Genomic DNA, 17,651 nt, shown 5'->3' on the forward strand with positions numbered 1-17,651 from the left:
AGATTGTTCCGTTATTACTACTTTTAAGTAAATAAAGGATCTCGACCACGATCCTACCATACGTGTACTATTATTTACAGGCTCACACCTGTGATATGGATAATTTTCACCGACAGTTTTTCAGGCAAAACCCAAGAATTGTATGTATTTTTTAAGTAGGGAGATAAAATGAAATATACCGTATAATAGTAGTGTTTTATGTATATGATGTAGTCTGATGTATACTGCAACCACTTAGGCACCATGGTTTGATCAAATACATCTAGTCTCTCTGTGTGTGAGCAATGGGGTCCCGACTGCTCCACTGATAAAGAGATAGTCATGTATGGGTAATTACCATTGTCAGCAGTTGTTGTCTCCTGGGTTTGCTTGTTTTTGCCAGTGTGTGTGTGTGAGTGTACATGGCTGCAGCCTGCAGGACAGAGGAGAGGCAGGGGGTGTTATCCTGGTTGTCTCTGTTTGTGCAGTTTGAATCTCCCAGGACTCCAATAATGCAATTTTCAGTGAGCCACACAGCCCTGCCAGAGATAATTAGAGCAGACATGTAGTAATGGTGTCAAAAGGAAGCAGCTCTTTCTCCACCAGCTAGAATATTACAGTCTTGGTATGAACATACAGTGCAAATATTGCAAAAAATACCATGAAAAAGTCAAAATATCACATAACAAGTTTTTATGCTTTTTATGAATGTGACAAAGTGCAATGGGAACATGCTTAGTGAATAAATAACGATGGACATAAGCATGTTAATTAAATTGAGGTTTTTCCTTCACTAATGAGATGAAAACAGACAAAGACATCAGATCAGAAGACTTGAAACTTCCTTAAATTAGTAGATGAAACAAAATCGTCATATTTCCATTATGTTTTCACATCATTTTCATTCGTTTGAGATTTGTCTGGAGCTCTTTTTTTTTTTTTTTTTTTTTTTTACATTATCTCATTGTGTCCTCTTCTTCTTCAATGGTTTAATGAATTCAGAGTGGAGAATTAGCAACAACTGTTTATCTTAATGCACCCAACTCCCAATATTCACATAAAAGTAGTGGAAGGAAACGGTTAAATTCATGAATTCAGATTTTCTTTTTCCATTTATCTGAAAATTGAAAGTTGAATTTTGCCCTAAATTTGCATGGAAGCGTGGCCATAGGAACGTCACCTGGTGTGTCAGAACAGGGACACTGCAGTTGCCCTACATAGGTCTAAGACCACTTGGCTCCAGGACATCCCCCACAAGAGTAGTGCTTTCTTAAAGATAATAGTTCATTTACATTAGTCAATCTTGTTGTATGAGTTAAGGAGATCCAACTGCCAGACCTCAACTGTTAGCTGTTTAACACTGGAACTGGACCTCCATATTCTGAAGTCTCTATTGGCCTTATAATATCAATTAAAGGGATGTCAAACTACTAAATATACTACAGTTTCTACAAACCATATCCACTATGTCTATGTTCCTACTGTGTTTTCATGAAACTGTTGTACTGTTGCTGGAACTAGTACATATGGAACATTGTCTATTTTCTTTATTTGACAGGGACAATGCAATTTAAAGGTTCTGTTTGTGACATTCAGAGTATTAATATAGCAGCAAATCACTGTTTGCTATGTAAAGATACAGTGGAGTAATGGCATCCTGCGCAGAGAATCACACTCCCTCTGTGTGTTATAATCCGAGGTTCTCTGTAGTTTGTTGTGGTAAGCTGATCAGGCGAAGTGTGCGTGTTAGTGCGTGTGTATCTCACTGGCTAGCTCATCTGTGGTGACAGCGTTTGCAGCTGGAAAGTGTAGCATCTACCCTTAGGTTGCCCCTTAGTAAACATTGTTAGCTCTGTCAGTATTGTTGCTGTTGTTTAGTGTTATTGTTAGCATGGTTAGTTGCTAGCCGTCACCTCAGCCCTCACTAGCCTCTAACAGCATTTCCCCCCTCATTAACACTGTCAGCTGTGTCAGCACTGTTACTGTTGTTTAGCACTGTTTATGGAGTTAGCACAGTTAGCTGTCAGCTCAGCTACTGCTAGCAGCTATTGGTGTTTCCTCCATTGTTAAAACCACTAGCTCTGTCAGCACTGTTGCCATTGTTTAGCACTGTTTATGGAGTTAGCACAGTTAGCTGCTAGCCGTCGGCTCAGCCACTGCTAGCAGCTAATGGTGTTTCCCCCCTGGTTAACACTGAGCTAACGGTATTTTCCCCCTTGTTAACAGTTAACACTGTTAGCTCTGTCAGCATAGTTGCCATTGTTTAGCACTGTTAAAAGAGTTAACACGGTTAGCTGTTAGCCATTGGCTCAACCACTGCTGGCAACTAATGGTGTTTGCAAACAGTGTTTCTCTCCTGGTTCGCACCATTAACACTGTTGTCAGTGGTTAGTGCTGTTTTTGCAGTTAGCACTGTTAACTACTAGCCCCCAACATAGCCACCTCCATGCTGAGAACTGTGTGCAGACAACTCATACTCTCTGAATTTCGCACAGAGTCCCTTTAACATAGTTTCAATACAAAGCATGACACTGATGTGCTGCACAGACAGTTTGCTTTTGCTCATTTTCAGCTGCTATCCCTATTTATGCTTTTACATGTACAGTGGGATTAAAATACACCATTAAACCACATTACACCACAAATATGGAAATACAATAAAATACACATCACACAATACACATACACCAATACACTTAGGTAATTTACAGTGCAGTTAGCTAAAAATTGGTACAGCTGTGGTTTGCTTTAACCAGCATGTGACCTTTGTTGTAAAAGATTTTATATCTGCGATTAATTTGATTTCAGTTGGTAATGTGTTCCAGTCTTGACAGCTCTTTATGGAGAGAGCCGATTGATTTAGATTTGCAATGTGGTATTTTACAGTTGCCATCCATCATGCTACCAGTTATTCTGCTACTATCTCATCTAGAAAGAGGCTCTGGGGCTAGACTGTTAATATATTTGAAAACTAATTTAAGAAAACAAAGATAAGTAAAGCTTTCAAAGCTGAATGATTGTATTGTTTAACTCTGTGACACTGATACCACCAGACAGGCGTTTTATCCATTATTTCTAGTACCTGATTCTATAAGGATGCAAGATGTCTGACTGTAGATTGTGATGCTTCAGCCCATACTGTCATACAGTATGACTAAGCTGCTTGAGTGAGAATGCAGTGCCTGATTAAGTTGAAACAATAAAGGTCAGTCTTAATTGTTTTTGAGATTATCTTTCCATGTTGATCAAATTTGAGCTGTGGATCTAAGAGTATTTTAAGAACCTTAAATCATTGACCTCTATTTCCACCTTTTATTTCCAAATCCAGCTTTTTGAGGTACAATCCTTGCAGGAAATGCAGTGAATGCTCTGTAAAAAAAACCACTTTCAGCAGCACTATTTTCATTGGAAATACAGTGGTGTCTTTATAAAAAATAACTGCTTTACGTGGAACTATCCCCAGTGGAAATTAGCCACGTTTGGTGGCTAAAAAGGTGCTTGAAATGCAGCAATAACTTGATGAAAAACTAACAAGCAATTTACTGCCCCCCCAAAGTCAGCTCATACTGTGGCACTTTAGAAACATTGACATAATACATATGAAATGTAAAAATGTAATGTATTTGTTGTGTCCAGAAATGTACAATTATTGTGACTAGGCTGCTTATTTTTTGTTCTGTATCTCAACTTTAGGAAGATGATATGATTGTGACATACTTGTGTCACTTTACAACATGCTACCAGAGGCCATTGATAATCCAAGATGGCCCACTGTAGATTCATTCCCTGTATCCATGTCACGTGGGTTTCGCCACTGCCCTGCCCCTTTAGGAGACTAGCGGTGGTAATGAGTCCATTCATTCCAATGGTAAAAAGGGAACTAGAGTACAGATTATGAGCGTTTCCTTTGCCCCATGGTCACTGAAGTAAATACTCAACCCATTTTTCAAAAGCCCCAATCCTTCTAAACAATCCGACAATGGAATGGCATTTTTTCTGACAGACAAATGAGGAAAAAATTAACTTTTTTCGAGGCATGTCTTTGATTTAGCAACACACTCTGGCGAGATCTGGCAACAACTGATGTGATCTTACACTCAGCTGTCATCAGATATTAAGCTATCAGATAAAAACTTGTGACAAAATAAGGAGCAAACATTAAATTTGAACTATATATCTGTATGTGTTGAACAGTTGAACTGTATGTGTTGTTTGAATCTGATTTCATCCACCCCAACAAGGTAGGGGTATGTAGGGGAGAGACGACCACACCAACTTATGACACCGGAAGTGTACATCATTTGGTACCATTAGCATAGCTTGTAACACGTTATCTTCCGTTATACAGTATCTCTGGCACTACATAACAAACGTAGTTCAGTCAGGAGCACTTGGGTCAGAGAAAATTATTTCCATTGCAGTATCATATTTGGCATTACGGCTCTGCTCTGGGGCCTCTCTTCTTCTCACACCTCCCTGCCCTTCCACACATATACGAGGAAAGCCTGAGGCAGAAAGAGCAAACCTCCCTGCCCTTCCATGCGCCCACATGGAAAGCCAGAGGCAGGGAGAGCAGCAGCAAAGACCCCGCGGGAACAGAACAGAGCAGAATCAATGGCAAACAGAAATGACATTGATAAGTCAGACACAACATGAAAAGGAGGAGGTGGGGTGGGGGCAGATTGCAAAGCGGCTTGCAGAGGAAGCAGCAACAATAGGCAGGCCAAAGCAGTTTAAATAGGGCGCCCTGAATGAGAGTTGTCAATTGGTTACATAGAAAGGAATCATGCGATCTAGCAGCTAACTCCCTTCCATCAATCAGCTGCTTCATCAGTCGATTGGGCTGTTTGAGATCAGTTGATGTAGCTAGGATGTGAGCTGAGCTTGATATCGTGTCCTGGCTGAACTAATGCTATGCTCAATTTACTGTAACTGGAAACATTATCTTTTTTCTAAACGTAGCCACATAGTTTTGGTGCCTAAAACTACCCGTGTGCCACCACATAATTTAACACATTGCATGCCAGCATCACATAATGCAGAGATAGTGGTCATTTCATGTATTTCTGTGAAATCACATTGTTCAGATTATTTGTCAATGTCTTCAAAGACAACCAATGAGTGTTTCTAGCCACACTTTAACAGCATGGCTCTAGGGATGGTGCTGTCAGTTGAACTTTCCACCACTTTTGTGAGGACTGAAATAACTCAACAGCTATTGGATGGATCGCCTTAAAATTTGAGTCAGACAGAAGTAGAGAGTGTGTTACTATTCACAAGACCACAAGGGGTTGCATGTCAGGAAAGTGTAAACATAGATGGTTTTAAGTGTTTGACCAACAATCACTGCTGTCTCCTTGAACAACATTTTGTGGCCCTTAGGGCACATTTTCTGAATATCTTTCTGAATAGCCGTTGTGATTCAGTATTTCCACAGCTCAGCGTGTCTGCATTAATTCAGACATCCTTCTGACTGTCAGTTTGACTCAGGTCTACATTGCCAGTGAAACATTTCATCTAGAAATCCCACACACATCACCAGGCCAGGGGACTCTTGGAGACATTCATAATTATGCACTGAATTGCTCCCTTGACTGATTAGTTAATAACTTTTGAAGAACATACCATTTTTCTGACAGCCAATGTCCCAGTCACCGTAGGTAATAGAAATGTATGTTGAAAGTCTTCTTCAGCATTGACACAATAGGGTCTCATACAACAGCAGATTGCTATTGTTTGTAGGAAAGAAGAGTGATTTGTCTTGGTATTTAATTATTAACTGACAGACATAGCCTCTTCAGCTGAATCACGACACTATGGAATAATGTTATCTTTACATTCCATTCATTCCCGCTCTGTGTCACCAGTGTCGATCTTATGTGACAACCCATGAGTCAATGTTATTTCCTCATCTTTTTTTTCTCTCTGCAGGTTCCATTGCAAGGTGCTCCTACATCAAGTATCACTACTCCTCGGCTACGATACCCAAAAACCTCTCCTTCAACATCACCAAGACAATAAGGCAGGATGAGTGGCACTCCCTCCGTAAGTCTGCAGTTTCTTTTCTTTGTTGTTCTTATCTTTCTTTTGTGATAGCGTACCAATTTTTTGTATATGGAAATGCTTTTGGCTAAGTACATTTCATTTCACTCTCTGAGAAGTTCTTATTGTAACAGACATTTTTTAAATAACAGAGGAAGATACATAGAAATACAGAAGCCAAAGAGTTATGCAGTACTCCCCTCTGTCTTTATATTTAATTGACTTTTCTCCCTTGAGCTCACAGTGCCAGCTGTTAATGTAGCAATATTCAAGAGCAGAGGTATAAAAAAAAGCAGGGAAATTTCATTGTGATTAAACCTACAGGCTACAGCACACTTTAGCCTTCATTTCATCTGATTTGGTCTTTATTTTTCACAAGTAGTAAGGTGTGCTATTTCATTTTCACAGCTCTTTCACTGAAGCAAAGCATTCTTTTGAGCAGGTTGTGTGTTGCTGTAGGGCAGGGAATGTAGTTGTTGCAGGAATCAAAGCAACAACATTTCCAGTATGGTGCAATCACTTTAAGCGCTTGGCCATTCTGCTGGCCAGTGATCAATAGCCTTTGATGGTGCTATTATGTCAAACTGCATTTGTCCATTCGTCTGTTCACCATTTTGTTCCAGAGCAAAATATTTCAACAGCTTCTGACTACATAGCTGTGAAATGGACTGTGGCAAAGTGAAAGTCATGGTTTACAGAGGATAATTACTAACCCTTTATATGATCCCCCTGACGTTTCAGGCCCCCAGCCCATATGACCACATTGTTCGTTTGTTCATATCCCCTAATACAATCCACAGCAGGAGTTCCTAAAGTCATGCTCCTAGCGATGGCAAGAGCTCAACACAAAAACAACATATATGACAGACTGCATTTTTTAACACTTGGTTAGCATTGTGAAAGGGTCACGTTAGGTTTAGGCAACAAAAGTACTTGGTCAGGTTGAGGAAAAGATCATGGTGTGGGTTAGAATAAGCACAACTGTCACACCATATGTATAAACATAAGTAATATCATGTTTTGAATGTGATGTAAGCTCAGTACGTTACATAAGTTAACCTTCGTACATAAGTTAAAGAAACTAAACATTGACTTTTGGTTTCACACAAAACATAAACTAACCCAATCACCAGAGTAAATGTTGGCATTGTGTGTTCCTGGAGTCCACAAATATGTTCCCTATGTTCCACAATGCTGTGGTTAACATGTAGTTGGGTTTAGCCACAAAAAAGTTTTAGTTATGGTTAAGTTTGGGCTTAAAATACCTCCTGATGACAAAGTCAGCTTATATTGTGCATTACATTAGAAACATTAATATACCATAAAACTTCAATTAGTAGCCCGGGCAATTATTTGCTTAAAAAACTGAAATTAACAGGCCTATATCTGGGACAGGTGTCTATATGGGACAGGCATTTAATTTATTTTACACAAAACTGTTACTCAACAAAGATGGCAAATTCAATCAAATTGCTTATTGAAACCATCAGATAATATATGAATTATGAATCATTCATTTGATCTTGCTCTGACAGAAAGTGCATCAGAGAGAGAGAGTTATGACACTTCAGGATTATGGCATCTGGCATACTGACACAACACCACTTTATCCTGTTAAAACAATACTCACAACTTGGATTAATTTTTATGAAAAACCCTTTTGATTCTTTTGATCTGGGGACCCTTATAGACTAAAGGAATATGAATAATTTACAGGGTAATCGAGGAATGGACACATAATTTGAGGTAGCCAACAACCTGGTTTGATACATCCGAAGAACTTCTATAAAAAAAAATGAACTGCTTGGCAACGGGACTAGGAGTCTAATTGAGACAGCCATTGTTTTGTCAAAATGTGTAGCCATACCAGGCTGGTAAAAGGGACAGGGCATTTAAGTGGAATTAGGCATTTAATTGAAGTTTACGGTAGAAGTTACAAATGTAACTTATCTGAGGTTTGCAGAAACGTATAATGCCAGAATTTTCCTCTGGCAAATGGGCTACACAACCAGTGTTCTCCTGGGTCAAAGTCTTTGTACACAAGAGATCCAGATTTGTCTTTAAGATATCTAATAATGTGACTAGGAAGATTATCATGCCATTAACCAAGCCAGTTCATGGTTCTTAGTGCACCCTTCAAGTTTTATATTTTAGATTTCTGTGCTCCAGGCTTTTGCAGGACTCAAACCAACATGTCCAAGATTTTGCAATTTATTCTGCAGTTTAACCTCTCGGTTACTTATATGCAAAAATCAGGTATCTTTGATAGTTTCTATGGTTTATGTAGACAGTTGGGGGTCAGCCTGTACATATATCTATGCATCTATCCAACAGTTGACTTTGACTACCACCTCGGTCCAAGACAAGATATCTAATATATCTAACTTATTTTTCCATAAAATATGATTTAGATAGTCATGATCTCTAGAGGGTGAATGCTATGCATCCTGATCCCATAGGCCCAGGTGTTTTTTGGTGTCTTCTCTTTAAGAGCCACTACTGGGTTGTACACTACACTAGAACTGTCAAAACTGAACAACTACATTGACATGATTTTTTGTGAGTAAATACATGAGTACAAAGTCATGTCAAATTTGTGCACAAGATTTCTCATAATTGAACTTGCAGATTGTTAAGACATTTGCTGAGAACATCCATGTTCCCCAGGGGATAAATCTTATTTATATTAATGTAAATACCCTACTGGGATTTTCTCTTGTGACCCCCTCAAAGCAAACTTTCCGATTCAGGTCCCACTACTGTTCAGGCTCTAAGGGCAGCCAAGTCATCAGTATGTTGTTTGTTTGGTTCAACACTCTCATTTGTGGGCGGTAATGAACATTCAATTCTCTGCATTCAGGTGTGATCCAGTTTGAGCCATACTAACTGTACGTTTGAGTTTTAAATGTCCAGTAAGTCCTGGACCTGTAGCAAATCAACTAAGTAGCTGAAGGGCTTCCTCTCCACAGCACTGTTTGCCTGTTAGATTATATCAGCATGGGTACGAGTGCTGTCAGAGGAATCTAGAGGGAATCTATCCAGTTTTAGGATACCTGCCATTCATGAGCCGTTCCTCTGGGCTTGTTGTAGCTCTCCAGTTGCCTGGCCGCTGAGCCGAGTGGAAACACGCTTTGACCTCAAACTGTCACTGTCTCAGTCTGACTAGTCTTCCACTGTCAGGTGACAGACTTGGGAAAAGCTCCTCTCTGCTCCAAATCGCTGAGGACTGTTCTGCTGTCTGTTTTCTTCTGCCTTCTTCCTACTGTGCAGCTCTGTCCTACAAAGCAGAGGGGGAAACAGTTTCTATTTAGAGGCTATTATATAGCATATCCAGGGCAGATGATAGTAGGTATGTATTATTACTAGGGAAACATGATATTGGATTTTTTGCCGATATCCAATATGCTAATATGTCACATCTCATACCAATACTGATAGGGATGTCCTGATCCGATATTCGGATTGGTATCGGCCGCCGATATTAGCAAAAAACGTACATCGGCATCGGATCAGACTGCATGGAAAAATGCCGATCCCAGAACTCCGATCCAGTTTTTCTGGCCAGCCCAGCACTCCACGATTCAAGCAGTCCATTCCAGTGATCCACTCCAGCTCTTACTATCAATCCACCAGGCCAGCATGCAGACACACACGGAGGGAAGGGTAGGAAGAGTAGCGGACAATTTAGTTAACTGACTATTTGTTTTCTGCTCTGGTTTTTTGAGAGTGATATTTTTATTTGGATCATTCTAACTAACCCAATTAAGTAGTTGTTCTTGTTAGAGTAATATCGCTTGATCAAACCTTTTCTAACATGACTGACAATGAAATAAGTGAATATGTATAATACGCGCTTGGATCGGATTGGTATCAGTATTGGCCAAAACTCAAGGCTGTAATATTGGTATCGGATCGGAAGTGAAAAAGCTGTATTGGGACATCCCTAAATACTGATATCGATATATCCAGTTTTTTTCCTACCTAATTTTAGTGATCATCAAGTCTCCTCTGTAGTGGAATTAACATCATATTATGCATGCATACTCTTAATGTGATGGCCCACCAGCAGATGGAGACATGAAATAGAATGCTTTTCAGTGTATGTAATATTCATTCATTGTGCAAAATAAGAAAAAGAGTGTTGGTCGATTCTCTGCCATCATTATCATGCATCCCTAAGTATTACTTCAAGTTGGACAATTTATTCCCAAAATGTTATTATTTAATGAAATGGTAAGAAGCTACAGTAACTGGGGAAAAGCATAGACTATAGAATAATCACATTAAACATGTACAGTTTCTTACATTGAAAATGCACACACAGCATCAATGCAAGTCCATCAAAATCAAAACATGTCCCACAATTCCCCGCTAGTATTGTATATAGGCAAACTGGAGACAGCTTAAGAACACCACTCTGTTGAGACAAGATAGCATATGGACGTCATCCATTGGTTTGTGGTCTTCCATTTTGGCATTTTAGCCATTGCCATCTTGGATTTTTGGAATGAGAAGTGAGCATTTTTGGGCAAGAGGGAGGAGCTAACCTTAATGTTAGCTGCTAGCTTAGTTAGCACAGCACATATACAGCTATGGTTTACTATAATGTTGTGTTCACACTGGGTGTGAATAATATAATTCATGCAAGTGAATTACATATAAAGTCAATGTAAAGACATGATTAGATGCGTTTTCCACCAGGCAACACAACACGAAAATGTTTCAATTAACTTTAATGAACTCTAAAAACACAATGAAATGGTGACAGCTACAGCCATGCCTATACTCTATGAATCTGAGGTTACGCCGTTATGATACCTTACCAACTCTGTTGCTGTGGTAGCGACTTGTCACTCAAAGCATCTACGCCCTTAATTGTGCAGAGAAATGTCATGGAGCCCCTCAGGTACCAGAGATACAGGTTACAGTGCCGCCCACTGGGTAAATATAAATTTGTAAAAATAAAAAGTACAAATTTGAGCTCTCTAACTAATTATTTGTCACAACAAAATATTCTATATACCTTTCTGCCTATGGCCATGCGTGGGCTGCACACTGCACCTCTGCTTGTCTTTGTCCAACCAGGGTATGTATATTTTATTCCCTCGGTGAAACAGACATACCTGAGCAAAAATCACTGTTCCATGACTAGTGTTGAGGCATACAGTATACTTTCTGCAGTCAAAAGCAGATCTGCTTTTTTCTCCCAGTCTAAATTTGGTAAATCAGTGCATTGCATCTATCTGTCTTACAGTTTATGGCATTACATTCAGCATGTTCAGCTCCAGACGATGTACAGTTCCCGCCATGAGATCATCGACCCCATATAATCCCCTGTGGATAGGCTTTTTAGTTCCAGCCAAGGACAAAAGACATCACATTTATTGGGCCAAATAAGAGAGCTGCTGCTGTGTATGCAAATGCTCTGAAAATGTTTGGTTCAGTTCCTGCCGTTTTCTGCTTTAGTTTTGGCTCATATGCATAGGAATAGGAGGGATGTGTTTCATCTTCACTATCTTGGCAAGCTCAGGAAAACACATAGCTCATATTTATAGCAGGAAGGTCACCCCTCTCCAGTCAGAGATGTTTAATGTCCTTATTACCGGGCCTATCCACACACCATCTCAGCTTGAGATAACTCCACTCCTCTAACCGATGGCCTGTCAGTCCAATATAGGTATGAAAACGAAGAAAAAAAAGAAAGAAATAGCAGGGTGAATAAACAAAGCTCTGTCCACTGAGTGAGCATCTGCGCTACTATCAAATCAATAGGAAGTGCCAGATTAAATCACAACACTGAATGACCCACTAATAAGAAATTACATGTAGGCCTTGAACTGGAGAGTCTCAGGGGACAATCTGCTCCTAATGAGTCTTATGTCTGACTGCACATATACTGACCGTGGATCAGATCTAACACACAGTCAGCTTTATGGAACAGACAAACTTGGCTGGAGTTTGATTCTTTACCAGCTCTGACTTACTACAGCATGATAGCACTTCTGTAGTTACAGGTTTACAAGCAGTATTCAGTGATGAGCCACTGAAAACAATCAATAAATGACCAGTAATTGACATTAATTTTGTAGTCAATACAAGTGTCAAAGATGTTCAAACCATAAATAAACATGAATAAATCAATCATAAATTTGCCACCAAGTCCTAAAATTTCCTAACAGCTCAATGAGTGTGAAATTTCCATGATACAGTTCCCGCAAAAAAATACTAATCCCACAATGCAATGTGCCACATTTTATGCACCTGTAAATTATTTTCATAACACTGCAACTGTCAGTGATGATTTTGAATGATTTAAATATCTAAGTAGTTATACAGTAAACTATTAGATATGACTGAGAAATAGATTTAGGGCAAAGCCAATGTAATTGTTAGTGGTGAAATACCCTTAGGATAAATTAGCTTTATCAAACTAAACTTAAAATTCATTTATTTTTGCTCAAATCATTTTTGTCAATGCAATGGGTAAAAACGTGTATTTACCCAGTGGGTGGCACTGTGACCTGTATCGCTGGTACCTGAGGGGCTCCATGACATTTCCCTGGCCTGCCCCTTCAGTTAACCTATACCCCACCCCTGACCCTAATCTTAACTACTCTCCTGTGTCTAAACCAACCGCACGCCTATGTCAAACTGTTGAGGTTTCAAATGATGTTCAATTCTAGCATATTTTTAGGAAAATATTAATTGCAAATAAAAACATTACTTTCAGTGTCTGCAGGTATTCTGTGCAGCCCCCCAAAACTTTATTAATACAATGGGTCATTTTTTTAAAACTACTTGATACTGTATTATTTCGGTCAAAGTTGGGGGTGGCTGTGACTCAGGACGTAGAGGGGGTCATCCACTTATTGGAAGATGGGCGGTTCAGTCCCTGCCTCCTCCAGTCCGCATGTCAAAGTATCCTTTGGCAAGAACCCCACATTAGTTCCTGATGGCTGTGAATGTATATGGATGTTTAACCGAGTAGCAGGTAGCACCTTGTATGGTAGACTCGGCCACCAGTGTACGAACATGTGTGTGAATGGGTGAATGTGGCATGTAGTGTTAAAATGCTTTGAGTGGTTGGAAGACTAAAAAGGCACCACACAAGTACAGGTTCATTTGCCATTTATATCTTATAGCTATTGAGCACCGATACCTAGCATTGGGGCTGTCAGGTGACAGATCACTACTACAGCAACAATGTTGGTTAGGTATTGTAACCATGGTATAATCACAGATTCACACAGTATAGACATAGCCATAGTTGTCACTATTTAAGTGTGTTTTCAGTCCATAAAAGTTAATTTTAACATTTTGGTTGACTAAAAAGTCTTGTTTAGTGTTTGGTTGGACTAAAAGACCTTCTAGTTCTTGAGTCAGATCTTAAGTATTTCTTTTTTCTGTGCGTTTTAATGGTTCTAAACCTGTTTTTCACCAGCAAAAATTTGCATTAGCATTCACATTAAATGTAAATTGCTGTGCAGCTAGCACAGCAACTAGCGTAAGTGTTTTCTCCATCCTCTTGTCCAAATATGGCCACAATGCCAGGCTTTAAAACGGGAATTCACAAAACAATGGGTGATGTCACAGTAGCTATGTCCATTATTTTTATATCGTCTATGGTTTGAAGAGACGTGAGGGCCTTCTAGCGGGGAAACAGGGGCAGCCTTCATGGTCAAACTGGGGAGAAGAGTATGACCCCTGGCACTAATGTTTTACAGAGGATATCATTCCTGTTGGAATTGCTCCTACTCTGTTTAAATTTCTCTCCAAGTCTAAATTTGGTATATCAGTGGGTTGCATCTATGTGTTTGACAGTTTATGGCATTACAGTCAGCATATTCAGCTCTGGACAAAAATACATGACAGCTAATTTCAGTGTAACTTCAGCTGCCATTATCACAGAGTACAGACCCTGAGGCTACTTCCAAACAGTAATATAGGAATATGTGTGTGTCTCAGAGAGAGCCATACTTTTCAACATCTGGCGCAATTAGACGTGTTAAAACAAAGACTGGCTTAATGTTTTCAGCCACTCTAATGCATCTTTGTGCAGCCAGCACCTGGAAGTGGAAGACCAGCTACTACATTTTACAGATGAGTAACCCCACTTCAGCTCAGTCCTTTCAGTGTGTTTGGTCAGCAGGCAGAGTTTAATAGTTTGCTGTTCAACTTCAGAGATGTCCTGGACCAAATCCACCCACACTGCCTTGGGCCTTGTATGGATTAAGTAAGAATGACAACCTAGTCTTGACTTTCATGAAGTGTGTGAAATTGAGCTCAGGCAGGCCTGACAATTTCTCCCACTCCCATTACATAGATTTGAGGAAACAGTGGGGTGACATTGACACCGCTTCAAAGACTCAGAGATGAACATGATACTCATTTGTTTCTGTCAGTCAAAAAAGCTGCAGTGACTTGCAGCGGCACCAAAACCAAAACCAAAACCCCCTTTTTCTATTACTGCTGAACATCAAAGCAACAGCAGAGAGTACACAATATCCTTTTTCCCACCCCCATTGTCTGTCACAGATGCAGACAGCAGCGAGGGTGCATACGTTTTTGACGCTGGCTTTTAGAGAGGACAGGATGGAAGGAGGTTTTCTCATACTGCAGCTTAGGGATTTTGTTACTTCAAAAGGAAGCATAAATTGTGAGCTGGGAAAAGCTGTCAATGAGTGACAGTGTATAATCCAAGGTAGCAGCTAAAGGTTGTGGCTGAGGCTAATTGTTCACCAGACAGCCACTCCCACTCAATCTCATCACACTGATGCGACTGCTGCTGTTGGTAGATTATGCAGCGAGCAGGCCTGCATGAAGATGACAGGGATTTAACTCATTGAGAAGCATCGATTCACTGCTATTTAAACGCTTTGTAGATGCTTTCATCCTGTTAAGCTGATATGGTAGAACCTCCACCCTCCACCCCATCACAGCCTCTTTCACACTCCCAAACAGCACAAACAAACAGAGCGTGATCTGTCAGTTGGCCCGCCTGTGTCTTACTGTCAGGGGAGTTTGGTCTTATTAAAGACTGCTTGAGGCAGTTTGCCTGTGCAGCAGCTGGGAGGTCACCAGCGAGCAAAGAGCACAAAGGTATGAGGAGGGAAAGCATCCAAAGCTCAGGAGCGCTGCATACTTTATCTGAGTCTCCTGGTTAAAGCTGCAGTTGGTAACTTTTAGAAAAATAACTTTTTGTCATATTTACTGAAATTGCCATAACATCCTTACAGTAGCACATAAGACAGATAATCTGCCTCCTCCAACAGCTCCTAATGGCATCTGCTAGAATCTGCCATGGCTGAAGGAAAACAGCCAATCAGAGTCAAACTAGGCAGCACTGATCAAATATAAATCAAGATTCTGTTACTGCATTGCTGATTTCCCACCTCAAATGTCTGCAGAAAGATATTTTAGTGTACCATTTAGCTGGAAAATGAGAAAGTTTTCTCATGGCCACCATGTTTGAACTCTGCAATAGTAATGGTTTTCCAGGATCTACATACTTTTTGGTACTTTTGCTTATTGTAGTGTCATTTTTTGGGATATCTTCAAATACTTTATATCCCTGAAATCTGTACAAACTAAGCAAAAATGTTATGTGAGTAAATAAACCATAATAAGTGAAAGAAATTACAAATATCTGACTTTTTTTTTTCTCAAAATAAAAACACAAAACATGTTGGTCCAAAATGTAGAAACATAAATACAATATTTATTAACACTTCATAAGTTATTTGAACCATGTACATTATTTAGTTTTTAAGATTCTCATCTCATTTTTATGAGGAGAGTGAAAAGGCATTGTAATAGTTTCATCATTGATTCCTCTGGTGCTACCTTGTGTTTTTCCACCACATGTAACATAGCCCGGTGACTTCATTACAAGCATACAACGTGATGACATGTAACATAGATTTAATTTTAGATCAATATATATGAACAGGATTATGCAAACAACAGTCTCCCATGGGCATTACAGGGAAATCCTCATGGGAAATTGCGGTGTAAATACTAATATAGTAAAATAATAATATAATAAATACTATGTGTGCACCATGCTTCAGGTAAGATAACATGATGATAATAAGATGACATGATGATGGGGATGACAGAAGCCTAAGCTTTGTGGGGCAAAAAGAATGAATGCGCTATCTATTGTTTTTATTTTAGATAAATATTTAGACAGCATCATGGAATCATGCATCCTGTGGCCATTACAGGGAAATACCAGCATAATTATGGCAAAATATCACATTTGTATGGCATTTAAGATAAGGTAATGTAAGATCATGAGGTGATGGCGGTGAAGACAGAAGCCATAGCTTTCTGCTGCTAAAAGAATGAATGTTCTTGCTATTATGATTATTATTTTAGATGTATTTAAACAGCATCATGCAAACAACGATCTCCTGTGGCCGTCCACAGAATGTCTGTTTTTAAAGGGTTAATATGATGCTAAAGTTAAGGTTATTATCTGGCCAGATACCAAGTTATACCATGGTGCTCTCTCTATAGATATGACATTTACAGAATGAATGTAAACGACTCACTATGAGTAGCCCTGGTTTAACAGCATCTATTTGGTATTGTTTATGCTAAGCACTAACTTTTGGTGATGCAGTTGAAGTTTGAACAAATCGATGATTAAAGACATTCAGTGGCTGATTGTGTAAATGTGTCAGAACAATAAAAACCTGTGTCATCTGCATAAAGATGAAATTTACAGGATTCAAAAAAGGGGATGATATAATTTAACAGAGACCAATATTGGACCTAACACTAAACCCTGTGGAACAGATTTTTTAGAACTTAAAAAATCTGAGTAGACAGTGCCCATTTTTACACTTTGTAATCTTTTAGAAAGGTGGTTCTCAAACCATAGGCATCTGACAGAATCAAAACCAGTGCAGGAAAGTTTCCTTAAAAGTAACAAATGATTAACAGTGTCAAATGCTTTGCAGTATCCAGTGCAGTATTGAATGTATTTCTTTCCTTAAAATGTTGCCACACATTTTGTCAAAATAGTATTTATGTAGAAGTGCTGTAAATATGTAGAGTGCTGCTTCTCCGAGATGCAATGTAATAATGAAATATGACATATGTTATTTCTTACTGTGCAGTTACTTACAAATGCAGTTCATAGGTTGTTCTGCCTTATTGGTGGTAAATCGGAGCTTGGGTGCAGAGCCCGTGTATTTTCTGAGGGACAAGAAGTCCTCGTCAACTAATGTGTTCTGAAAATTCTCCATTCACAAGCTGTCTTAGCAGGGATTTGGGCATTGTCAGGGCATATTGTGCGTCCCACAGTCCTATATTTTAGATTGAATAGCATAGCTCCTGCTTTAGGCCCCAAGGAGGGTAATTTTTGTTTCATGTTTTTATGAATTCCTCAGAGTTGTTTACCTCCAGAGTTTTTGTCAGTAGTGTTTTCAGGTTTAGAAAGAAAATGTACAGAGATATAGCTCTGTGTCCATGCAACACCCGGTGCTGACATTTGCACTGTTACTATGCAAATGCAGTGATGTTGAAGAGACGGTGGGCGACAAAAAAATGTCTCACTGGTTTCAAGGCAGCTTTGCATCTGTAACCATTACATCCATACACAGCTGTGGGTGGAGACAGCC

General features: G+C 39.4%; 1 protein-coding gene across 1 annotated transcript in view; it reads left to right on the forward strand.

The window, feature by feature from the left end:
* tmem178bb (transmembrane protein 178Bb) overlaps window positions 1–17,651 on the forward strand; it is a 180,106-nt gene that overhangs the window by 86,950 nt on the left and 75,505 nt on the right. The window contains exon 3 of the mRNA XM_049567119.1: window positions 5,911–6,024. Within this exon, the coding sequence (XP_049423076.1) occupies window positions 5,911–6,024 (114 nt within the window). The remainder of the gene's footprint in view (window positions 1–5,910; window positions 6,025–17,651) is intronic.

This window comes from Epinephelus fuscoguttatus, linkage group LG22 (genome assembly GCF_011397635.1).
Source record: "Epinephelus fuscoguttatus linkage group LG22, E.fuscoguttatus.final_Chr_v1".
NCBI lineage: Eukaryota > Metazoa > Chordata > Actinopteri > Perciformes > Serranidae > Epinephelus > Epinephelus fuscoguttatus.